This window comes from Malus domestica, chromosome 10 (assembly GCF_042453785.1).
Source record: "Malus domestica chromosome 10, GDT2T_hap1".
NCBI lineage: Eukaryota > Viridiplantae > Streptophyta > Magnoliopsida > Rosales > Rosaceae > Malus > Malus domestica.
Window position 1 is genome coordinate 40885773 of NC_091670.1, and position 25792 is coordinate 40911564.

The following is a 25792-nucleotide window of genomic DNA, read 5'->3' on the forward strand; positions in this document are numbered from 1 at the left end:
ATATATATATATATATATTTGGCACATTTATTATTATATGCACATTTTCTTATTATATGTACAAATAATAGGTAAATTAGTATCAAATAAAATAATATTGTTTATTATGTAGGTAAATTTTGCATATATTAGGTTTTGTTATTATGTAGGTAAATTATTTTAATGTATTTTACATATATTGGGTAAATTATTTTTCTTTTTTTTTAAAGCAATTTAACATTTTAAAATTTTAATAGTAGGTGCACTATTTGAATCAAATATTTTTTTTTATATAGGTAAATTATTTTACATGAATTTTACATATATCAGGCATATATATATATATGTGTGTGTGTGTGTGTGTGTAAAATAATTTACCTAATAATATGTAAAATATGATTTTATTGACTTAAATGAGCATGTATAATAACATATATTAGACATGTTTTATGTTATTATATATTAGGCAATGAATTAACAACATTAATGTTTTTTTTTTTTGTAAAATCACTAATTCTCCCTTACAATCCGCATGGCATTAATTATGTACATCAAACATTCAAATAGGGGTATTTTAGGCATCTGAAAAAATTTACATTTGTGAAGTCAAACATACTTAATGAATTTGCTGATGTAGAATATAGTCAATAGGTTTTATTCAAGTAAAACACATGTCGGGTTTTATGTGGAGAAAATTAAGTTTTAGGGGCTAAAGTCATATTTTCAATTATAAAAGCATCCGACGAATTTTAACAATAACAACCAAAAAATGCTTCCATGTTACGGAACATTAAATGCTATGAGTATCGAATGGTGTGGATTAATTTGGATTATGTTGTCTAGTGAATCTAAAATATCCAATGCTCGTAGCATTTAATATATATATATATATATATATATATATATATATAGCACCTAAGTGGAACCTGTAAAAAGTGAGAACATTGATGTAGGCATTATATATTATGAGCATTGGATGATATGTATTGGTTTGGATTATATTGTTCATTGAATCTAAATCATTCAATGCTCGTAGCATTTAATGTTATGTAGTACTGAGTGTTTAGACTCATATGAGTTCCTGCTCTATTAGAAAGATAATACAAATGTGATATGAAATATATATGATAAGAATATCATTTTTGCGTTTTTAAGGTCTTGTAGTAGTACCTTATAAAGTAGTTAATTTTTACACATCTTGTAATGTATTTTTTTAACAAATGAGTTCAATTTTTTTTTGGTTATGTTTAAGTCATTTGCCACATCAAATGGCACCAACCTTGCAGTGGATGTATTGGTGTGGGGTAGGAATGAAATCCGCGGTCCAGAGTTTGTGAATTAAGAGATTCAGATGTTTCAAGAGAGACAAAGAGAGATCTGGATCATTTAAGTTTTTAGGTTTGTGAAGTGAGTCAGTAAAGTAAATTAATGAAGACCGCAAAATTAAAATTGAATGATCTGATTCTCTCAATCCATGAACTCCTGACACAAAAATTTGGAGTGAATCTCGTAGCGCTACTATTAAAGAGTAGAGAGTAGAGGTACACCCTTTGGGCCCAATTCAAGAAATCTGTGGTTGGTCGTGCATGCACTCACTGCTCTTTGAATTTAGACACCGAAATGGGTGAAATTGTCAAAGACATATAAGCTCAACACCACAAAGTGTCAGTTTTATTTATAGAGACTACACAGGTGTCTAATTTGCAGTGAACTACAAAATCTTGTGGACTCACGCGTTTGTAAGCTTTAAAAATATTTCCTCTGGGTAGTTGTGATGATTAATTTAGAGGTTGAAATTTGGTTTTCATTAGAACAAACGCTGTCACGTGGCTTCTAAAATTTGGGTTAATTAGAGGAAGTCACTTTGGTAGTTGGTAGCTTAAAAATAATTCGGATCCTCAATTTGTGCGAGATGGACTATCGAATGAGTTAATGGAGACCGTTGGATTCATTTTAAATGTTCCAAATTGTAAGCTCTGAACAGTGAAATCTGAAAGGATCCAAATTCATGACAATATGACACTATTACAAGTTAAGTCAATTATACATTATCAGATACAAAATTAATTAGAAATAAAATTCCCAAACAATAAAAAACTCTAATGTTACATGATTAGTTTAAGACAAGTATCATGATGATAAGATCTTCCAAAGTAGGTAAATCTCTTTCGGATGGTGTATGTCATACATATGGTACTAAAAACCCATCAACCTTTGTGAGCTCGGCCAAAATTCGTGGTTGACGCTGTTGCAATATTGCGTAGCGGAAAGATAGGAAGACAAAACGTGTGGATAGGGAATAGGGAGTAGGAAGTGGCCTGGTGTTCAATGTCCATTTCCATTCAACTTGAAAATTGGATAACTATAGCTCATTAGCCTTGCCTACATGGACATGTATATTTGTGGTCGAGGTTTTTAGCAGCAGAATTCAAAGGGTGGTTGTGACACACTGTTTTTCTTTTTCCAACCCAGTGGACCAAGTAGTTCCTTGACTCTGTGGGCAGGCTTTGTAAACCTAATAGCTTCATGTACTGTGTCCTGTATAGGACCCAACTTACCAAATTTGTTGGTGGATGGATAATGACAGAATTGTAATTTAAGTAATTATGCTACGAGCATTATCATGCATGACTGTGAGTCCTATGTTCGGTCTATTGTGTATAGGACCCAACTTACCAAATTTGTTGGTGGATGGATAATGACATAATTGTAATTTAAGTAATTATGCTACGAGCATTATCATGCATGACTGTGAGTCTTATGTTCGGTCTCATCTTTCGATAAGAGATTTGCAGATGAGATGATTTCCACTATTTCCCAAACTCAAAATTCAATGGGAACGGGGTTTGATCTCATTCTCATGCCGGTCTTACGCCTTTGAAATAACTTGACTATTAACTAATTGGTAGCTACCTTCATGTGTTAGAAGTTTCTATTTAAATTTTCAAACAAGACCGAACAAATTAATAAGGGCTTGTTTAGAAGGGTTTAAAATGACTTAAAATACTTTTAGAGAAACTGTTTACAGGTTTCAAAAGCACTTCAAGTGTTTTTTCAAGATTCACTTGCATTTTAAAAAAAAATTGAATGCTAGGAAGATTAAATTTGCAAACTAAATGATGAGTCGCCAATAAGAATAAGCATATTTATCAATGTTAAGGTAATAAATCAATCATCAACTTCCATGTCCTTTAGTTTTTAAAACTTTGTCTCTAAATTTAGTCTCCCTTACATTACCCATTCCAAAAACATTTTACATAAAACATTTGCATCTTAGAAGCAGTTCCAAATAAACCCTAATTTATTTTAAATTTAGTGGGCTGGGCTAGTTCCATCTAGGCCATAACCTGATTCAGATTTCATAAGAGTCCAATATTGTGATCCTATGACTAGGACACCCAATTTAAATTATAAGGCACCCCCCCCCCCCTATTGCCTAATTGTCATGGCATTGGCATTGTCATTGGATAACCACGATGACAGTCTTTAATCGGATAAATTTATAATCGGATAATTACTTTTTAGAGTGAATAGTAACTGTCATTGCTCTCCCACGGCTCTTGTCATGGCACAATGGGAGAAACTGATCTTCCTCGAACCCCAATCGACCTCCCATATTGATCTCTGTTTTGGTAAATCTATAATTCAACCTCTAGTTGATGGAAAAAATTTCAGAGTTGGTAGTTTTGCATAACTGAATTCAGGGGAAAAGGATTAAAACAATAAATTCACGTGAGAAAATTTATTTTGTTTGAAGCGTTTGCAGCTTTAAAAGAGTGTCAAAATTGTTTTTCGAATAAAAAAAAGCAAATAATGCAAAGAAGAGTAGTCTCTTCTATTATTTAAGCTACCCGAAATTACAAAACTAGATGAACACCAAAGAAATTAAAGAACATGAAATTCTCGAGATCCTACATTTCATTACATATCTAAAGCTTCCACCAATAATTCTTCAGAACTTTGCATTATGGCAGGGCTCAATCTGAACATGAGGGTGCAAAATTCCATCTCATCCAAGGTGCCATCACCGTCCAAATCACCTTCCTTGAGCATGCACATGATCTCCTCATCGCTCATGCCTTGCAATCCAAGCAACACCGAGTTCTTCTTCAAGCTCTCAAACGTGATCACGCCCTTCTCTCCGTCCGTCAGCAACCGAAACCCTTTCGACAGCTCCTCCATAAACCCTTCTGCTCCCAGTTTCTCAACCATTGCTGGAAAGAAATCTTCAAACACAATAACCCCATTTCGACAAGCCATTTGATTTAATAGATTCCAAAGTGAAAATTTGATGGAAATGAAACTACGGCTAGGGTTTATTATCCTATAGTTTGTCGAGGGTGACTCTGATTGGAATTTCGAATATTTTATATGTGAAAAAGTGACCTAGGGTGGGTGGTTTATATATTAGAAGGGAAATTGAGTGAATTAATAGAGAAAATGAGGAAGATTTCGAGGAAAGAGGGGTGGCTGTGGATGGCAACAAATTAAGGTGTACAGATAAGAGAAAATTTATGTTGTTGCTTACCGGCATGATCGAAGTTTGCTCTGTATGTTATAGTTGGGTGAGATGTTTGAGAGGCTTCTCTTTCCCGGAAATTACATGGGAAGGTCCAGAAAATAAAGAGGGTCAGGTAGTCATGGTAAGCAATTAATTAGCATTTTCCTGTGAAAAAATGAAACTTGGCCATTTTTGGCATTCACGGGCACTTTCCAAATCAGCATCTAATGGTTCTGACAGCTAGCAGATACAGAATTTTGTGACAATTAATATGATTAGTTTATTTATTTATTTATTATTTGTTTGATAAAGTCATATATATGATTATGTTGTTATTTTGGAAAATGTGTTGTTGTGGAAAGAACCTTACCTTAAACAGATTTACTGTCACGTAGCATTTTGATTAAAAAATATTGTTATGTGAAGAAAATACTTGCACATGACAATAAATTATTGGATAAAAAATGTCATATAGCAGTGAATTCATTCATGTAAATCCTTGTTATTATGGGTTATATAGAATAGCATGATATGTTATAATCATATTATGTGTTAGTATGTATGGATGAGATCACAAAGTTGATGATGTTCCCACTTTTAGTAATATCATATCAACAAAATTCACTTATAATATAACACTTATTTTAAAGTGTTGATGACAGTAACTTATTGATGATGCACTTAAATTGGGGGAACTTTTTTGCGTGTGACAATCCTTCGATGTCAAGTATTATAATATGAATTGAGGATAGAACTAATATTTTTTACTTATGGTATCATGGATAAAATACATACGTTATGACACAAGTAACTTGTAACATAATGTGTTAGTTTGATGGTGTTGCCAAATAATTATAATTCTTGAATTGTGTAGGATGACTTTTATAAAGTGTGATCATGTAAGAATTGCATGGAGTTGAATTCATTTTTCTTTTTCTTTATTGAGAAAATAAGAACTCTCTAATACTAAAATTTGGAATTCCACAAAAGTGCCTTTACTATCTTTGCAAGTAATACTTCTAGTAATTCTTTCCCACCACCAAATTCAAACGGTAGAAGAGTATCCCTGTGCATTTACCTAATCAAAGTAAATAACAAGACAATCCCTAATGTGTATTAGCCGTTAGTTTACCTAATCAACATCTGCGAAGTTTTGCCCGCCGAAAAGAAAGTGATGTCTATGCAAAATTCCACGTAGTACCTCCCCAAAATGAACATGAAAGGAAATTGCCTATCAATTTTGCTTTGAATGATACGCTACGTTTCGTACCTTCCAAGGGGGAAAGAGGCAGCATACAGCTGCAAAATTGAGTACATCCCTACAACTAAGAGTCCATTCAAATTTACATGAAACAATTTGGCGTATTATAATATGGAATTTAAGAATATATACGTAGTAATTAAAGAAGAATAATTTCAAAGATATGCTCAAAAACTACAGAAAATGCAGATAATAGCCATGAAAAAAATATACACGCCCTAATACAACAATAACAAAGAAAGAGATCCTAACTAGAAGTCACAGGCAAGAGCTTCCTCCAAAAAGTCTTTAGAAGTTTCCATCAAAGCAGGACTCAATCTAAACATGAGAGTGCAAAACTCCATCTCATTCAAATTCCCATCACCATCCAAATCACCTTCTCTCAGCATGCACCATAACTCCTCGTCACTCATCCCATGAAACCCCAATAATGCAGAGTGTCTCTTCAAGCTGTCAAATGTGATCAGGCCCTTATCTCCGTCCGTTAAAAACCGCAACCCGTTGGACAGCTCCTTCATGGACCCTTCTGCTCCCAATCTGATGGGTTTGAAACATTTTAATGCATAAGAGACATTTTGCAAGGCTTGGCATGTCGTGATCGACGTTTTGCAAGGAAGACATGTCATGACCGACATTTTGTGAGGCTTGGCATGTCATTGGCATGTCTGGAACCAAAAATATGCCGCAACGAAGGTACGAATGCTTTAGATTATTAATTTGTTTTAGGATTTATCTGCCAAGGAAGATTTTTTACAAATGCTAATTGAGAATACATAGAGTCAGATCGGGTCGGGATCCTATTTGTTTGTGGTTTGGCCCAGCCCCAGCCCGCCCCTCGCCACTGCCCCATTATTGCTTCAAATATTTTTATGACCCTCCCCAATTCCCCCGACCCGCGGTTCCAGTCTCACCATTGCACTAACCGTTAGATTTGATTTTAATGAAATTGTGTGGCATGTGATTTAATCTCAACTACACAATTTCATTAAAGTCAATCCAACGGTCAAGAAGGTGTCCCTATATTTTTTTTTTTGAAAAATGAGGATCCCACTTGTTAAAGGATCCGATCTTTTAAATATCTAGTTTGATTTTTGTCTCTATCTGCTTCTCACTTCATTCCTATGTGCTCTTTCTTACGAGCTCTCTTCAATTGTTCAGCCATGGCGCCCATACTCACACTCAAACAGAAAAAAGGGTCTCTTTCAATTTCTCTACCCCACTCTTTCTCTTTCAATTTTCATTTCTTCCCTCTCTTTCAATTATCAATATTTTTTTTTAAATTCTCAATTGGCGAGGAAGAAAGCAAACGATTCCACTCTTTCTCTTTCAATTTTCATTCCTTCCATCCCTGTCAATTATCATTTTTTTTTAATTCTCAATTTTGTAGTATCTTAACAACAATGACGAGGAAGAAAGGAAACGATTAGAAGAAAGAATGAAGGATTGGAACCATTTTGTAAGTTTGCTTCTTTATTATTTTATTTTAGTTTTAGTTTCAGAATACGTTATCCATGAATTTTCCTGTTTTCTTGAACTTGTGTATTAATTTTTTTTGTTTTGTTTTTTTGTTTCTGTATTTTGTTTAAATTTTAATTTCAGAAAGAACGAAATCTTACTAAGAAGAAGCATACTTTTGTCAGTCTTGCTAAAGTTGGGGAGATGTTGTTCCTAAAACTAAGTTGGAGACTCATTAGTGGGTTATCATACAATACATACACACAACACGAGTATGTAGATGTCTATGGTTATAGGACACAATTGAGGATATTTATGACATACTCTCAGCTTCACTGGCGAAACCGATGTCGGACAGCTTCACTAACCAAGGCTAGTGTCGATGTGTTATGTTTATTTCTTCTCTGGTATAACTTAGGGTCGTACAGCTTCACCTTCGGGTGATGGGACCTACCATATTTCTTCATTGGAGTAACTCAGTGTCGTACATCTTCACCTTTGACTAATGGTTATGCCTTCTGACGAATATGATACCCCTAGTTGAGTACATCATCGATGTGTTTGGACCCAAAATTACATTATCGGCCCGTGCAATCAAGGCCATTGAATGTGCATAACTCCCAACCGTCGGATGAAAAGGTAAAGATAATTTTGTTATTAAAGGATAATATTATGGTTTTTATCATAATTATCTTTTAATAATGATTTATCTTGACATTTTCTTATGAAAGATGAAAAATATATCTCCAAGCTGGAAACAGTAGGCACAATTCAAATTGATTTGGATGTTTGGCGTGTGGATGTGTGGTTTGGATCAGTTTTGGTTGATAGATATGCATGCATACGATAAGGGTGAAGTAAAAATGGTGATGTGCTTGGAAAAATGATTCTACACATGGTGGTGATAAGATGGCAACAATTATCTTACTGATTATGCTAAATGATTTAGCATATTAGTATATGCTTTTGTATCATGGGCCATAATGTGGTTGTTCATGGAGCCAGATTCACTCAACATGGATATTTGGGATAATTAGCAATAAGAAGTCTAAGTAGGCTTAGGCTTTTGGGAGTTTGAATTTCGGTTGGTTTCTATGAAATCATCAAGGCCACGACAAGCGAGATCATGCATATTTGAGAGATAATATTCCTATTATTTTGTAACTTACGACGGCAATCTCAGGGTCACTACTGAATTATAAATACAGAGGTAGTGGCAACATAAAAAAGCCATCCAATTCAACACACAAATTGCTCTGTGCAAAGCTTCTTAACAACTCTGAGAATTTTATCCTTTTCCCATTTCTTCTCACTAACACATCTTCAATTTGAATAAATAGCACTGTGAAGGCAACCGGTGACATTTTCAGTTTGGATAAACAGCACTGGAGCTGTAGAATCAGCCGATCGAGAAGCACTTTTAGTTTGGATAGACAACACTGCTTTGAGATCGACTGGTTATTTATCCAAGTCTTGGTCAACAAGGATTTCCGAGTCCTTGTTGGTAGAGGTTATCTCATTAGCCTTCTCGGTGAAGTGAGGTGTTACTAGGTTACTACATTTGGCACATTGAAAGCCGGATTTGGAATTGAACTTTGCAGAACTAGCAACCTTGTCTTCAGGCTCTAGAACCCGAAGGTCGAGATGTGTTTCTTCCTCGGCCACAGTCGCAAGATCGAGAAGTCAGCATCGTGCCCAACGCGACATCAACACATTTTACTCCTCGCCCGAGCTCGGCTGATGAGTTGGCACACCCTGCACACAACCAAATGACGTAGTTAGCTTATTAATTACTCGGCATGCGCGCCACGTAGGCTTGGTAGTTTTTAGGGTCAACAAGATGTTTTACGGATTTGCCTTCGGACGAATATATTGTTATTACTGACCACTGGTTTACACGTACATGTTTTACGAATGTTTTTCATGGCATGCTAGAGTTTTCAGAAAACCTATTATGTAGTACTATATGAGCTTTCAAATAGGGGATTAGTATCTTCAGAAAGAAAATGGTTTTCTTATTATTGGTATAATTATTATAAACTTTGGTCCACCCATCTTTTGTTTTTGCGCCCCTTTTAGGACATAGTGACAAGGAATACAATCCGAGTATCGAGGCATTTTCCTACCAGTGATCTTGCGTTCTTCCACTTGTGTATGATTTCTTTATGAATAAATGTAACTTGATGTCTTATCTTTGACTAGTACTTCCATTTAGTGGTATGCTATGAACATATTCGTAGATCTTTTATTTCGGATTTGTAGCGGTTAGACATTATGTTTCGTTCATGTTTAATTTGGATTATTATTATTGCCTCTTAGCGTTTGTATATTCCTTATGGTTATTGTTGTTGCATGATTTTTGGATTACTTGTTCCTTCATGTCCTCACAAATTCATATATTCATGGCTTTCGTCACTATCGAGTGGTGGTCAGCATATGCCATCCAATTGTCATTGGATATCTGGTTGGAGCGTGTCATCGAGTCATACCTTTGATCGGGTTTCCATCCAACTGGCTCGACGCCAGCCACAGTACTTGCCTAATTTCCAAACTGCCTCTTTTTGACCACCATTCCCTCATCCACAACCACACCCTCTGCAGCTTGATTTCCACTTATACCCTTATGTCCCCTGTCAACTTACAACACCAGTACCACCACCAATACGTACCATCACCACCACCAGTAATGTCACTCCCCCTCCTAGCCCCAAACCCCAATCTCGATGCTTACCTACCCAGCTTCCACTATCGAGTCCAAGCTCGACTCGCCTCTCCAAGTGCTCTTCCACGCCAAGCTCACCGAGTCCAACGCCGTCCTCAAGTAGGTTGTAAGAGATGTCAGCTTGGACGATGACAACAAAATGGGTCTTGTTGCCGAATGTGCAATCACTCGAATCGTGGTAGTTCTCTAAGGTGGGTCCCCCAATAGCCGCACCGTGGCGGTGACGATGCTGACAAGCTTAGCCGTGGTAGAGGTCAACAAGGCCACAATCGGGCCATACCCGTATGCAATTCGGGCTCTGGTTTGGCTCCTCAGGGTCAGCAAGAGTCGAAAGCAGAAAACGTTTTGATTTAGTTTAAAACGCTTTAGTTTATCTGTTTTAATTAGTGAACTTGGGTTTTGGGGGAATAAAACGGTCTCCACAGTCCTTCTTCGTTCCACTTTCATCACCAATTACTTTGAGAGAAATTCAGCTAAGAATTTTCCAGTAAGGTTTTGTGACTCAAAGGATTCTCTGTGCATGGTAACACTGCACCATTCTCATTGTGCACGTTAACACTACAACATTCTCCAAGAAAGGTATTAAGCTTTTCATCCTCCTCACATTCTCTGTTTTCCTTTCGACATTCCTTCTTATTTGTAGTTTGCAGAAGAGAGAGGGTTCTTGACAGTGAAGAAGCTGATGAACTTGAGTTAAGAAGGAAGAATTGGGTTGAATTTGTAAGTAGAATTCTTGAAGTTTTGTTATTTAAACTTTTTATCCATGTTTCCTTTTCCATTGAATCGCTTTCTGCTTATATTTGTATTTTCAGACAAGAAAAATGTCAAAGAACCTGAGGATGAAGTTGTTTCGTAAATCTGGGTCTGTGGAAAACTAGATGGTTGATCATCCGGATGATCATAATCTCCTGAAAGTGCTTGATTCAGAAAAGATGAAGGCAAAATGGGATGGTGTTGGCCCGACTACGGTTTAGTCACAGGACAGTGGAAGAAAATGGCCGAAACTGTACTTTTACTGACAAACAGTACAACTTCGACCATTTTCTTCCACCCTCATATGACGAAACTGTAGTCGGGACAATACCATCCCATTTCATCCTTTCTGAATCAAGCACTTTCAGGAGATTATGATCATCTGGATGATCAACCATCTGGTTTTCCACATACCCATATTTACGAAACAACTTCATCCTCGGATTCTTTGGCATTTTTCTTGTCTGAAAATACAAATATAAGCAAAAAGCAATTCAATGGAAAATGAAACATGGATAAAAAGTTTAAATAATAAAACTTCAAGAATTCTACTTACCAATTCAACCCAGTTCTTCCTTCTTGACTCAAGTTCATCAGCTTCTTCACTGTCAAGAACCCTCTCTTCCGGAAACTACAAATAAGAAGGAATGTCGAAAAGAAAGGAGAACAGAGAATGGGAGGAGGATGACAAGCTTAATACCTTTCTTGGCGGTGCCATTGGAGAATGTTGTAGTGTTAACGTGCACAATGAGAATGGTGCGGTGTTACCATGCACAGAGAATCTTTGAGTCACAAAACCTTACTGGAAAATTCTTAGTTGAATTTCTCTCAAAGTAATTGGTGATGAAAGTGGAACGAAGGAGGACCGTGGAGACCGTTTTATTCCCCCAAACCCAAGTTCACTAATTAAAACAGATAAACTAATTAAACTAAATTAAACCGTTTTAAACTAAATCAAAACGTTTTCTGCTTTCGACTCCTGACGAAATCGTAGTCGGGCCAACACCATCCCATTTTGCCTTCATCCTTTCTAAATCGAGCACTTTCACGAGATTATGATCATTCGGATGATCAACCATTTGTTTTCCACATACCCAAATTTACGAAACAACTTCATCCTCGGAAACTTTGACATTTTTCTTGCCTGAAAATACAACTATAAGCAGAAAGCGGTTCAATGGAAAAGGAAACATGGATAAAAACTTTAAAGAACAAAACTTCAAGAATTCTACTTACAAATTCAACCCAATTCTTCCTTCTTCATCAGCTTCTTTGCCGTCAAGAACCCTCTTCTATTTCGGAAACTACAAATAAGAAGAAATGTCGAAGTGAATTCAGAGCCAGAAAAGAAAGGAAAACAAAGAATGGCAGAAGGATGAAAAGCTTCGTACCTTTCTTGGCGGTATGAAACTTTTCATCCTCCTCCCATTCTCTGTTTTCATCCTCCATTAAACACTTGGCTAGTACCATCAGAACTGGGCAATCTGTATTTAAGGTAATTCTTTATTTATTTTTATAAGTTAATTTTTGAACGAACACTTCTGTAAACATGCAGCGTATTTTTGTATACAGAAAGAACCAAAGGCCAAGGAAGAGGTGGAGGATGAAGATGCTGAAGGAGATCACTAACCAGGTGGATTATTTGCTAACTTGTGATCTAAAATCAAAGTGCTTTTCTTGTTTATATTGCATTGTTTTGTTGATATCATGTTTATATTGGATTATTTTGTTGATGTTGAATCCCAGGTTAGTGCTTTGAAATTGATAGGTTATATGCAGTCCACATCCACACTCGTAAGTATCATAGACCGAAGATTGTAGGAAGCATATCAGCATAAAGTACACGACCTTTTGAGCCTGCGAGGCAACTGTTTCAAGTCGATCCTTAGCATCCCGTGCTTTCGACTCATCAAAGTTGAACTTTCTAGACGCCTCCCATAAAATCCGTACCTGAAAAGCAATACCAAAACTTATTTCTCAAAGTCCAACACTGGATTGAAAAATTGCAAAAAAAAAAAGGTCGTACCCAATGCACAAGGCTCTCGCTTTACGCAGTGCACAAGGCTCCCGCTTTACGCAGAATTGAAAAATTGCAAAAACAAATTGGAAAATTCGAAAGAATTAATAAGGCGGTGGGATGTTGTACAGGGTTGGTACCTGGAGCTTGAGAAATTAAAGAGCTTGCCAGTTTGGGAAAAGATGATAACAACAGCTTCAGATTCACACAGAATCCATAGCTCTCCAGCTTTCTTCAAATCCCCTCTTCTCCTCTTTGAGAAGGTCACCTGCCTTGCTCGCAAGTAGTCGATCTTCCTGATCTTGATCTTCTCCCTCATCATTTTCTCCAATTCTTCCTACCCCCTTCAGAAGCAATAATTCAAGTAAAATAAAATAAACCAACCACTTCGAATTTCTACATATATATATATATATATATATATATATGTCCACAAACTCAAAAACTACCTGATATTTTCTGGGTTTCTGATAATTTTAAGGATTATTGACCACAAACCCTAGCATTTCAAATCTAAATAAGTAAAACAAAACCCAGATCAACCCACCAACCACAATCAACTGTCCAATATTTCGTATTTACCAAACTTGACCAACACCCAAAAAAAAAGAAAAGAGAACTCCCTAATTTTACAAAATACAATCAAATCAATAAAACTCAGATGATTTCATGAAGCAAAAAACAAATTCAATCAGAGGCAGCACCATATAAACCCAGAAATAAATGCAAACAGTCCAAATTTCTGAAACAGCATATGACCATAGAGATTGAGCGGAGAGGACCAAACAAAACTCTAAAATCTTGAAATCACTCACCTTAACTAGATAGGGATTTGAAGGCTGCAAACAAAAGCCCCAAATCCGAAGAACCATGATTTCCTAAAGTCAAAAATAAAACAAAATTAAACACTATGATGGGGAATCCAAAGCTATACACAAAATCCTCAAAATCATACCGGTCACCACGTCCTTGTCTATGGAATCCGACGGAACCCATGCTAGTGAACCCCTTTGATTTTCTTTTGCTAAGCGGGAGAAATGGAGGGTGAATCGGTGTTGTAGCTGGTTGCGAGATAGAAACTGAGAAGTCGATGGAAAATAAGGAAATGAAGAGTCCAGAAGAGGAAAAGAAGAGCAAGGAAGCTGGTGGAACACCCCAGCTTTTTCAGCCGGATTTGGATCCTTTCCTGACAGGGCCGGTCCTGAGTTTTTTGGTGCCCAGTGCGAAAGCTCAAAATGTGCCCTTTTTTTAATACGAAAATACATGTTTAAAAAAAATATATTTAACGAGGATAATCACATGTATGTGTAAAAAGATTCACCACTAATATTAGCATGCAAAATGGCTTGCAATTTCCGTCATGATTGTATAAAATTTTATTCACATCAGCCAAATTACGATTAAAAACAGATGGATAATCAAATATACAAACCTGCAAATGGCTTTTGACTTCATCATTAGTAAGCCCATCAACCTTCATTAATTCTCTAATTTGGTTTGGTGTAGCAGCTGCAAGAAAGAAAAAGAAAAAAAAAAAAACCAATCACATAACGCATTAAATACACATCCAATACATCCCAAATCCAACCAGATATTCATCCAATCATGTAAAATAACATATCCCACTAAATTAATCTCAACTGCATACCATGTGAACCACCAAGTTGTTGAAGAGCATAAGCTGAAAGACCAAGCTCTCGTGGCGTCCTATTCCATGCTATTTCTCCTTGGAGGGGGTCATCATTTCCTGCAACAAATAGGGGATTAATCATGAGTTGATGTATGGTCGCTTCAAAACCAAAGCATGTGGCAAAGGGAAAGGTGAAACCACTTGCAAAGCAGTGTTAGGTTGAGTCTTGAAAAAACACGAAAATTTGGTTGCCTCTATTTTTGGTTCTGCATTTACCACTGTTCAACAATCTACCAACTGGAACTCATCCAGTTAAAATAATCATAAACTAAAGAAAAAACCCTTTCATGTCTTGTCAAATAAAGATTTTCTTACCCTGCCTTCTAGAAAAACAAGGTGGGATGGAATCAAATCATCATATGCAGCAGCGGATAAGTAATCAATTCCTATATTTAACAAAAGACGAACACGTCAGCTTCAAAAGAAAGAACAGAAATGATACCATAAACAGCAAAATAATCAGTTATATCTCACTGAGAAGAGCTCAGTATAAGATTATATTACCCTAATCATACACGCAGACTGTTAGAAACTACATGTCATAAAAAATAACATAAGTGCGAATATATATATCTCACCAACAAGTTTAATGTCTGTGTTCTCCACAAACCACTGTGCTCCATCCCTCATAAATCCCACATAGCTGCTGTATTCTTGAACATAATCCGCCTAAAATTGAAGTAAGCTCTAGTTAATAACTTAATATAAAGTTTCTTTGATAAATACACCATAATCTCATGCCCTCTCGACGCAACAGGAAGCCAATTTGTAAACTTATTCCCAAAATTATAGTTCTCAACCCTAATTAAGTTATAATAGCAAACATGTAACAGCAATTGATAAATACACCCCTATACTCTGTACAGCACACCCAAATTCCCAGAAACCCTAAAATGACAATACAATTAAAAACGGGAACAGAAAATTAGGGAATTAAATTCGAAAAGTCGATTTGAGGGTTTGCAAAGTGAAGCATACCTGATTACTGAAGGTAAGGATTTAAATATCGATACTAGCGGCGAAATATCACCGATATTATCGTTTTTTTGAAGATCTAAAATTTTTTTAACTATCCAAATAATTTTCGTCAAAATATCGCAATATTATCGATAATATCACGATATTTTCAATATTTTCAATAAATATCACAACATAATATTAAAAAATACTTAAATATGTTGAGAAACTCAACATATACTTCACTTGATCATAACCCAAAGGCCAATCAAGCTAGGATTTTCTCAGCTGGGGGAATGTGGATTTTATAGGAAAAATTGCTTGCTCACTGCCCTCACATGGGCGATGTGGGACTCCCCCAATGGGAGAGAAAATCAGAATTTTGGCCGAAATTTTACACCCACTTTAAACGGCCATAACTTTGTCAAAACTCAACGAAATCAAGCAAGACAAAAACGAAAGTTGTAGCCCTCGAAGAGACGAAGAGAATGGTACCTCACACGACGTCTAAATCGTCGTGGTTTGGCCGGAAAATGCCTCGAACGTCACTGAGATCGGCAGAAACTGGGTAAGATTCAAATGAGTATAACTTTTTTAATACTCAACGAAATTGAGTGAAACAAAAAGGAAAGTTGTACTACTCGACGAGACGAAGAGATTGATACCTTGCACGCCGGCCAACTCGCCGTGGTTTGGCCGGAAATTGCCTCGAAAGCCACTGAGGTCGCCGGAAATTGGGTAAGATTCAAATGAGTATAACTTTTTCAATACGCAACGACATTGAGTGAAACAAAAAGGAAAGTTGTAGCCCTCGAATAGACGAAGAGAATGGTACCTTACACGACGTCTGACTCGTTGTGGTTTGGCCGGAAATTGCCTCGAAAGCCACTGAGGTCGCCGGAATCTGGGTAAGATTCAAATGAGTATAACTTTTTCAATACTCAACGAAATTGAGTGAAACAAAAAGGAAAGTTGTACTACTCGACGAGACGAAGAGATTGATACCTTGCACGCCGGCCAAAATTCAATTGACACACTCCTGGCTTCCAAAATTCAATTCTTTTACTTTATATAAACTTGAAAAAACATAATCGGCATCCAAATTAAAGTTTAGTCTTATTCTTATGTGTAAGAAATTTAAAGTATCAAATTTGGCACATTATTCTTCATCATTTTATTCACTTCCCTTTTTTTTTTAATATCCTAAATAAAACCTCCAAATATTGTACTAATTAATTATATATAAATGATTATGGTGTGTTTAAACTTCTTTCATTAATTACTACATATTTTCTATACTCACAATGTTTGTCAGCTCGCTATATAATCAACTTAAATCAGTTAAATCCATCATGCAATGCATTTCCTTCCAATTTTTTGTGATAAACTAATAGATAATTGACTAAATAAACATCCTACAAAGTTTCATTAAAAATTTCCAAGTTTTTCTTACAATTTCCGTGGTTTCCATGTAATTTTTATCGATATCGATATTTTACCGATATTTCCATCGATATTTCCGTGTTTTCGGACTACCGATATTTCCGATATTACCGATATTTTCTTCCTTGAAAGTAACGAAAGACTACGAAATTCAACTCCACGGAGGTGATGGAGGTCATCGTCGCAGAAGTCGTGCCGACTTCAATGACTGTGATGAGGTCCGCGGCCCAGTTTCAATGAGAGAGAGATTGCAATGGCAAATGGGTAGGGTTAATTGGGGGATGGGTCGTTCAACTCTTTTGTCAAACTTGGGCTGGATAATTTTTTATTTTTTTTTATTCTAATTATGTGGGTTTTTCTTTTTTGGTGCCCCCTTCAATTTTGGGCCCCGGACACCAGTCCCGGTTGCACTGGGCCTGGGCCGGGCCTGTTTCCTGAGCAAAGGGTCCGAATCCTGCTTACCAAGAAACATGAACTGTTGGATCAAAATCTAAAAGTTACAATTATTATAATTTTTAAAGAGTGTTTCTGTTTGTAATTGTTGAATTTTGATCTAACGATTCGTGTTGCTTGGTCAGCAGAATTCGGATCCTCTGCTCATCGATGACAAACACGTGTAAAACATGGTGCAATTGAAATTAAACAGACCAAGCAGGGCAAACCCGCCATTTCATTACTATTGGTGAACACTACTCTCTCGTGATGAACTGGAATTTTAAATTCCAGTGGAGGAGCAGGTCGAGATGATCGTGTTTGATTTGATATCTATGGTAATCCAAATAGGCAGCTTTGTGCATTTAGCATGCAGATTTTGTGAGGATGGAATCTAATCTGCCTTAATTGATTTTGTCAATGGTAGAGTACTTTTTTTTTTTGTTGAAAAACAGGGCTAAAAGTAAGAGTCCAAATAAATTTGCTTAAAATTAAGGGAACTTTAACAAAAAAAATTTCGATAATGTTCACTTTAACGAAAAATCATATTTTTACACTAAAAAGTCAATCATGATACTATTTATTTTACCCTTTATTTTGTCCGTATCGTTAAAACTCAAAGTTTTTAAGCCATTTTCATTGGTTTTCTTTAAAATTAAATCTAGATCGTAACATCTCAAGTCGATTCTCACGGATAAAACTAACTAAATAAGAATATGAGGAGTATCAAAATAAAAATTACCTAAATCTAAGTCAATGGTACAGTACTTCATTAAATGAATTCCAAATGGACATAACAATTTATATTGAGCCTTAAAACGGACTAGCATTACAAAAAAAAAACTGTCATTTATGCAAACAAAGTATGAATAATAGTTTTAGTATCTATCTACGACATTTGTAGAACAATGAATAAAAGAAAGATTTTTTAGCCAAAATGATATTTGATATTTGCATAAATATTCACTTTGGTCCCTGAGATTTAGAATCAATAAAAGTGGTCCATAAGATTGCCCATCATTAATCATTTTGGTTATTATGTGAAAAATTATGTTAAATAAGGATCAAAATGACAAAATACCCTTAATTTAATAATCAACACGTCAAAATGATTAGACAAAAATTGAGGGTATTTTTGTTATTTTATTCTTATTTAATGGAGATTTTTTATGGAATGACCAAAATAATTGATTGCGGACAAATTCAGAGACAAATTCTATCGATTTCAAATATTAAATACCAAAATGAGGAGTTATGCAAATCTTTGAGATCATTTTGGCTAAAAAAAACTTAAAAAAATACATAAAAGGTTTCAACACACTTAAATACTCTGTCCAACTAATAGAGCCCAAAAAATATCTAGTAGAGAAAACCCTAAAAGCAAAAGCGAGGGATGACCTGCCGTTGCCTGAAAACTAGAAGCGACCAACGACCAATTCTTACAACACTCACTATTTATATATACGTGTACGTGCATGGAGTGTAAACTGCAATTGATCTGCACATCAATTGCGATAACGCATCGATATCGATCATAGGTCTTAATTTTTCCCCATGAGACGCACCAAAAGATTCAAAAGATCAAAACTCACCACCAACACCATCGGCTTCAATCTCGATGATCTCCATGATTCCATATTGGTTGAAATCCTTCGTCGGCTTCCCTGGAAATCCGCAGTTCAATGCATGTGCGTGTGAGCGTTGGTGCAGACTTGTTTCTAACAATCCTTGTTTTGCTGACCGCTTTTTGCGTGTCCAAATTGATAAGCAGAGTTCCGTTAGTCGTACTAGTCTGATCTTCACGAATCCAGGAAACCCGAGGGATTTCCTTACCACGTCCGAGCACCCTTGGGCGCCCAAAAGAGTACTCCGTGGCGACCGGCTGCAGCGCAACTTCTCTTTGAGTTTCCTCCCTTGTTTTCAGGGGCCTGTCAAGACAATAGCCGAAGGGGGTGAACCCATTGTGGTAGCAGCTCACAATGGCTTTCTTTTATGCCCCGGGACGAGATGGGTTCAACAGGATTATTACATATGTTATCCATACACCAAGCAATGGCATGCCCTTCCTCGCCCTCCTCAATGCACCAACAAAGTAATCGTTGGACTCATGTGCAATCCCTACAACAACCTTGGTGATCGCCGTGTTTGTGAGGATCAATATGGGTACAGGGTTGTGCGAATAATTATTCCAGATGATGATAGAGATGAAAGGTATAATTCATTCCTCGGCCAATTCAAAGCGGAGATTTTTGCTGCCGAGACTCATAAATGGACAGAAAGAGTAGTGTTATACCCAAAAAAACACAAAATTTTGTGTTGGTAATTTGGTTTCAAGGCAAGTGGCAGTTGTTTTCAATGGAATGTTGTACTTCTTGAGCACCGACGGCTTTGTTATTGGTTTGGATCCCTACTCCAACGACGACAACTGTATCACTCCTCCCGCGAGTCTTACTACTACTGCTACTGGTGGATGCGAAGATGATGGTAAGAACTATATTAATTGTCATTTCATTTATAAGCCTGAAGGTGAAGATGCAGCAACATCTGACTTGCTAGGTGTGTGTAGATGGTCATCAGGACCTTGTATGCGAACGTGCCAGCTCGCTAAAGATAGTTCAGATTCCTTTCGTGATCTGTGTGTTTGGGATTACGAGCAAGATAATCCGGCTGCAGCAGGCAAATACTTTTGGAGCTTAATTGGCAGAGTGAACCTTAAAACAATGGTTACGCTTAATCCGCTCTCCATGAAATGGACTCTGGACCACCGCTTTTATAACGGCGTACGTGTGCTTGCTTTCGACCCAAACGATGGGGATATCTTGTATCTAGAATTGTGTCAACACATTGTCATGTTCGACGGTGCTGCAGGAACGCTAAACGAAGCTTGGAAAACTAAGGTTTCTTATCATAATCGGGCCGAAGGAGATTCTGTCTTCCCACTCGTGCTCCCAAAGTGGCCGATTTCAGTTCATGGACACAAACAACGGGAGCAAGCTAGCTCAAGTAATTCAAGACTGCCACATTAGCCGCCCTCCCACCTGCCATCACCATGGCTATACTTGGTTTGAATCTCATGCTAAAGAGATTAAATTGTGGACTAAATTTTTGAACTAAATAACATGGAAGTTGATGATTGTTTTATTATTTAAACGTTAATAAATGTGTTCATTCTCATAAGTGGCACATCATTTAGATTACAAATTTAATATTCCTAACATTTTGTCAAAGTCACTCTTTAAATATGTGAGACAACCCACATCATAAAATGCTTTTTTTTTTCCTCGTTGAATTCGACTATGGAGAAGGCCAGAAGCCTCCAGAAGCCCAGAACAGAAAGTCCTATTGAGTAACAGGATAAATTACCCAACCATAATGCTAGCTAAGTATCCTTCGTTTACCTTTGCCGATGAAATCAAGACAAATTGTAACAGGCCTCATTTTACATGGTCTATTAACTAAAAATTTATGATTATTAATTCTTTAACTCATCAAAATGTGCATCTATGATTATTTTCATCAATTCCATTGAAACTTCCGTCAAAATGAATCATGTACACGCACACGTAAGACTGAATTAAGGAGCAAATATGGAAAATCAAATGAAAAAAATTGTAGCAAAAATCTTTCAACTTTAATCCAATTCAGAAATGATCTCTCAGTTTGAACCCAATTGGAGAAATGATTCCTCAACTTTAACCTAATTGTAGTAATTGTCCTTTCAACATGACTTATTTTGACAAAATTCTAATGGAGTTGATGAAAGGGACCATATCTGTATATTTTGATCAATTAAGGGATTAATGGTCATGAATTTTTAATTGAAAGACCATTACTCCAATAGAGTTAAAATTGAGACACCATTTCTACAATTTTCTTTTCATTTTGTGAATAAATTTGTATTCTTTTTCCGTTTCAATGATATTCTGTATATATTAAAACCCAAACTCCGGTGCCATTGTTCTAGGGCAGTGTGCGGACCAAAATGCCCTTGCTTTTTTTTTGTTATTTCAACTTTGCCCTTCAACATTTTTGTCCGGTTCCTTTTCTTTCCTGCTTTCTGCAGTGATTCCTTTTCACTGCTTTTGGTCCAATTTTTTTCCCACTTCTTTTGCTTCGCTTCTTCCGTAGCCGTTTGCTCTCCCCTCTCTTCGCCTCTACTGGTCTCAAAGTGGATAGTTTTGTGGTGAGTTCTTCTAATCTTGCATCTACAAGTTTTTTATGCAACTGTATGGATTGTGTTCTGTTAAATTTTAGATGTTAGAAGCTTTTAATTTTTTTTGGGTTCAATTTTAAATGGGTTGTTGCTTTCAGAGTTTTCGTTTGATGACAGAGATGGGGTTTTTGGGGAGAAACTTTTAATCCGTGAGTTTTTTAGTTAGGTTGTGTTGTGGGTCTTGAGAAATGGATTTGTAAATGGATTTTCTATTGAAATTGTTTCTCTTCTCATTTTTTTTTTGTGCCATCGGGTTTTGCATATGGGTGTATAATCAGGTTTTCTTTTGAATTTCAGGGGATTCAGGTTTTTATTTTTCTGGAACTTTTGTCTGCAGCTTTGGAAGACATTTGTGCTTAAGGTGAGAAACTTTGGTTGCTTGCTTTTGGGTTTTGTTGTAGAATTAATTAATTTTTTTTAAGAGTTACATTCGTGGGAATTCTTTTGTTCTTCTTTTTTCCTGCATCTCAAAAATGCCACATAATGTGAGTTTATAATTAAATAAGAATATCAAAATGGGTTTTCTGTGCAAATTTTCTTTTTCTGATTTTATAGAACCGAAGAGGATGTTAACAATAACATTATTGTGTGATATGCGATCTAAAGTTCTTTGGTGAGTTATTTGGTTTTCTTGCCACATGGGATTTTAACATATTTTTTTTTCGTGGTTTATGCGTGGTTCTCTGATATGTTTTGATTTTTTATTTCAGGAAAAGTTAACGATACGATCAAACGTTTACTGGTGAATTTTCTATTTTTCTGATTGTGTGTGATTTAATTTTTTTCAAGCTTTGGGTGTACTTTTCTGAACTGCTTTGATTTTTAGTTGCAGCAAAAGTTGTTGCTCGAATTTTCCAGTTTTTATCTGCAGCTTTGCAAGCTCTTTATCAACAAGGTATATAATTTTTATTCTTTTTCCTGAATCTTTTGTTGGATGGAATCGTTTTTTTTGTTTTTGGTGAGTTCTTCTAATCTCGCATCTGGTACTGTTTTTTTTTCCGACTGTATAGATTGTGTTTTGTTGAATTTTAAATGGTAGAAGCTTCTTGGGTTCAATTTAAATGGGTTGTTATCAACTATTGAATTGTTTTCGAAGCTATTTGGCTACTCCCTTAACGCCCTTTTTCCTTTTCTTTTCAGCTTCTTTGATTTGCAGCCCCCTTCTTTTTTTTCCTTTTCCAGATTTAGCTTTTTTCCCCTATATTGTATCTTTTGGCTAATTTTGTGGGTCTTGGTCAGTGCTGTGGGTATTGGTGAATTTCTAGCATGTTTATGCATGCAGTTTTTGTTATAATTTATGGATTGTGTTTTGTTCAATTTTTAAATGTCAGAAGCTCTTAATTTTTTTGGGTTCAATTTTAAATGGGTTGTTATCAACCATTGAATTTCTTTTGGAGTATTCATTTGATAAGAGAGATGGGGGGGGGGGGGGTTCTTTTGGGTGAAACTTTTGATCCGTGAGATTTTTAGTTAGGTTGTGGTGTGGGTTTTCGCAAATTTCTATCGTGTTTATGCATGCTTTTTTTTGTTATAGATTTGGAAGAACATAGCATTACAGGGTGTTGAGGGTTTGCTGGCGGGGGAAAGTAGCAGCGTTAAGATTTTGCAGGTGAGATATTAGGGTGAGAGAATAACGGGACAAAGAGCATCGAAGACACATTTGGGATTAGGGGTAGCAAAACAGGGGAAAAGAATATGACAGAGGAATGGACTCTTAATTTTTTTTCTTAACTGGTTTGGGATTTTGCTTGCCTTTGGGGTCGTTGTTGGCGTCAAGCCATTTGGTGGTGTTAAGTGGTGTCTGTTTTTTCATAACTTTTATTACTAATTTTTATGTTGTTTGCGATTTTGTGTCCTGGGATTTCTGAATTTTATCGTTCATTGTCGGTTTTTTAAATTTTTTTTTGTCTTCATTTGTTTGTTTAATATGTTGTGTTTGTCCTGGGACGCCGTTTTGCAAGTTTTCTTTCCATTGGGACCGCTACATTTTATAAGTGATGCGGGTGAGGTTTAGATACTCAAAACACTCCATTTTTTTTTTTTTCCAAACATGCACGTTTGGTTCTCTTCGGTTTTAAATGTTTAAAATTAAATGGTTATTTTGATAAAATGGTTTATTAGTTTTTCTTATGTGTTATGATCAGGAATTCAATTGGATTGGGTAAAATGCTTTATCAATTTACACTATAGGGAATTTTATGTATTATGGTCTGTGAGTTTTATTGCTCATCGTTTGTTCTTTTTTCTTTGTTTGCCGGTTTCTTTTGCAAGGGATCACAATAGTTTGGGCATCTTTTTGAGTTTTAAATTGCTTGAGGGTAAGATTTAGATAATAAAATTCGAAACGAGGCGTTACTTTTCTTTTCGGAAACTAATTTAAAAGCTCTACATGGATAGTTAACTGTGTGGAAATGTCTTGATAAAACCTGAACCTTTTGTATATGTGAATGTTGATTCCTTACTACAAATATAATAGGCATAGTGGTCTAAAAAATTAAAACCCACCGACACATGACATCAGAAATTCAATCCAATTTCTACTGTTACCATTACCTTCTTTCATTCAGATCATCAGCATACAATTCAAATCTAGATCAAACCTAGATGAAATTCAAGTGACAAGATTTATTGTCATTATTTCAATAATTTACATTGTTTTAGTACCCAGGTTTACAGCATGAGCTGAAGATCCAAGATCATTTTGGCAGACTTTGATATTGAAGACACTAATTTTGCTCCTTATTTTGTACTTTAATGTCCAACTTTTTACATGTTTTATACACTTATAACACCTGCAGCAACACGCAGGCACCATGACTAGTTATATGACTAAAAAGACCCATGAGGATCCTCTGGATTCTCTTTGTAAGGATCCTCCAATCATATCCATTCAACGTACATTATGCGGTTATAAATCATTGTAAATTTTTTTTATTTAAAATTGAATATAAACAGTACTTGACGAAAACTGACTGCACGATGTAAGATGAATAGATGTGATTGGAGGATTCTCAGGATTCTCACAAAGATGATCTGGCGAGAATCCTCTCTCTAAGAAGACCACATGTCTTGCCCGTTTAAAATTTTAAAAATTGTACCTTCCTAGCACTGTCTGATCAACGGATGGTCAACACTTAAACTTATATTAATTATGGGATGGTTTTATGATTGTCCCTAATCCCAAGGGCAACATAAAAACACAGGAAATGGAATCTCTCTGTATCATTTCCATCAAATTCACTAAATCAATCAATTTAAACCCTTAAAATTTGATCCAATAGCTATAAACAAGGGATTTATCTAAAAGATATGGACAAGGATTGTTTGCCCTCCCACTTCCGATGCCTTCCTGTTTTGTGTGGTCACGGTTAAGCCACGTCAACATTTTTTTTTTTTATAGAGATAATAAGACAAAAATGAATAGTAATAAAAAATGTTGATGTGGATTAACCGTGACCAAACAAATAGGAGGGCACCGGAAGTGGGAGGGCAGACAATCATTGTCCAATAAATATAACAACTTTAGCTTTTAGATTAAATTTTAAAAGTCTGAATTAGGTGATTGAGTGGATTTGATGGAAGAGCTACTGAGAAGATCCATTTTCAAAAACACATATGTAGTTTAACAGTTGGTCACTAGTCGAACTAATCAATTAAACCACAAGAAAAGACAAGGTGCCTTCTAATAATTAAAAACGTCATTAAAAGTAAATTAACAACATGGAAACCGTGATTAAAGATGGTGGAATCAATTGGGTCCCAATTCCATCCTTTCTCTGTGGGTTCAAATGGGTCAATATGCTTTTTTTTTTTTTTTTTTTTTTTTTTTTGGAAACTGTATTTTTACAAAGAGAAGCTCCCTCTGCTCTCCCCCTCTCAATCCCTTCACCTCTCAGAGGAATACAATATTAGTGTGGACGTAACCCAAACATTGAGGTGAACCACGATACATCTTGTGTTATTTACATTTTTTGTAGATTCATGTTGTTCCAAGACCTCTGGTTTTGTGCATCAACCTAAACAATACTTGACGAAAATTGACTGCACGATGTATGATGAACGAATGTGATTGGAGGATTCCCAGAACCCTCAAAAAGATGATCTGGGGAGGATCATCTCTCTAAGAAGACCACATATCTTGCCTGTTTAAAATTTTAAAAATTGTACCTTCCTAGCACCGTCTGATCAACGGATGGTCAACACTTAAACTTATATTAATTATGGGAAGGTTTTATGATTGTCCCTTATCCCAAGGGCAACATAGAAACACAGGAAATGGAATCTCTTTGTATCCCTTCCACCAAATCCATCGAATCAATCAATTTGGGCCCTTAAAATTTGATCCAATAGCGACAAACAAGGAGCTCCT

General features: G+C 36.0%; 3 protein-coding genes, 1 long non-coding RNA gene and 1 other non-coding gene across 17 annotated transcripts; 2 read left to right on the forward strand and 3 right to left on the reverse strand.

Moving 5' to 3' along the window:
• Nucleotides 1-3790: 3790 nt before the first annotated feature.
• LOC103446610 (calcium-binding protein PBP1-like) lies at nt 3791-4375 on the reverse strand. The gene has a single exon (XM_017335076.3). The coding sequence runs from the start codon at nt 4237-4239 to the stop codon at nt 3901-3903; it is 339 nt and encodes a 112-aa protein (XP_017190565.1). The 5' UTR covers nt 4240-4375; the 3' UTR covers nt 3791-3900.
• Nucleotides 4376-5822: 1447 nt separating this feature from the next.
• On the reverse strand, nt 5823-15612 carry LOC103446608 (MADS-box protein AGL24-like). Of its 13 annotated transcripts, none has more exons than XR_011572045.1 (12): nt 15357-15612; nt 14957-15047; nt 14694-14764; nt 14337-14435; nt 14121-14197; nt 13644-13930; nt 13504-13566; nt 12829-13032; nt 12520-12621; nt 12063-12155; nt 11908-11975; nt 11705-11815 (listed from the first exon to the last, which is right to left on the reverse strand). XR_011572045.1 is itself a non-coding variant. In XM_070806529.1 (11 exons), exons 8-10 carry the CDS (start codon nt 13008-13010, stop codon nt 11912-11914), a joined length of 348 nt encoding a protein of 115 aa, XP_070662630.1. In that variant the 5' UTR covers nt 13011-13032; nt 13504-13566; nt 13644-13767; nt 14121-14197; nt 14337-14435; nt 14694-14764; nt 14957-15047; nt 15357-15612; the 3' UTR covers nt 11471-11827; nt 11908-11911. The 13 variants fall into 13 exon arrangements, 9 of the variants coding, with proteins under 9 accessions (XP_028966250.1, XP_028966249.1, XP_070662630.1 ...); XR_011572044.1 differs by having other exon boundaries at nt 11705-11827; XM_070806529.1 differs by lacking the exon at nt 12063-12155 and having other exon boundaries at nt 11471-11827; nt 13644-13767.
• Nucleotides 10786-11088, reverse strand: MIR11019 (microRNA MIR11019). The gene has a single exon (NR_161639.1). It is a non-coding gene; the product is annotated as a microRNA MIR11019 (primary transcript).
• A 4894-nt stretch (nt 15613-20506) lies between the features above and the next one.
• LOC139188727 (uncharacterized) lies at nt 20507-23284 on the forward strand. The gene is made up of 6 exons (XM_070806415.1): nt 20507-20556; nt 21175-21393; nt 21721-21784; nt 22134-22165; nt 22256-22318; nt 22958-23284. Exons 1-6 carry the CDS (start codon nt 20507-20509, stop codon nt 22971-22973), a joined length of 444 nt encoding a protein of 147 aa, XP_070662516.1. The 3' UTR covers nt 22974-23284.
• A 99-nt stretch (nt 23285-23383) lies between these two features.
• Nucleotides 23384-24338, forward strand: LOC139188364 (uncharacterized). Its single transcript, XR_011571761.1, has 3 exons — nt 23384-23426; nt 23695-23741; nt 24092-24338. It is a non-coding gene; the product is annotated as an uncharacterized lncRNA (long non-coding RNA).
• The last annotated feature ends 1454 nt before the right edge of the window (nt 24339-25792 follow it).

Bases quoted from the DNA above. Each gene is read 5' to 3' on its own strand.
- LOC103446610 (XM_017335076.3), bottom strand. From the start codon at position 4,239: ATGGCTTGTCGAAATGGGGTTATTGTGTTTGAAGATTTCTTTCCAGCA.
- LOC103446608 (XM_029110417.2), bottom strand. From the start codon at position 15,008: ATGAGGGATGGAGCACAGTGGTTTGTGGAGAACACAGACATTAAACTT. The intron at 14,198-14,336 runs GTATGCAGTTGA...TCTTTCTTGCAG, and splicing joins ACAACTTGGTGGTTCACATG to CTGCTACACCAAACCAAATT. The intron at 13,567-13,643 runs GTATGATTTTGA...TTTTGACTTTAG, and splicing joins AGACAAGGACGTGGTGACCG to GAAATCATGGTTCTTCGGAT.
- LOC139188727 (XM_070806415.1), top strand. From the start codon at position 20,507: ATGGAGAAGGCCAGAAGCCTCCAGAAGCCCAGAACAGAAAGTCCTATT. The intron at 20,557-21,174 runs GTAACAGGATAA...CCATTGTTCTAG, and splicing joins AGAACAGAAAGTCCTATTGA to GGCAGTGTGCGGACCAAAAT. The intron at 21,394-21,720 runs GTGAGTTCTTCT...TTTGAATTTCAG, and splicing joins TCAAAGTGGATAGTTTTGTG to GGGATTCAGGTTTTTATTTT.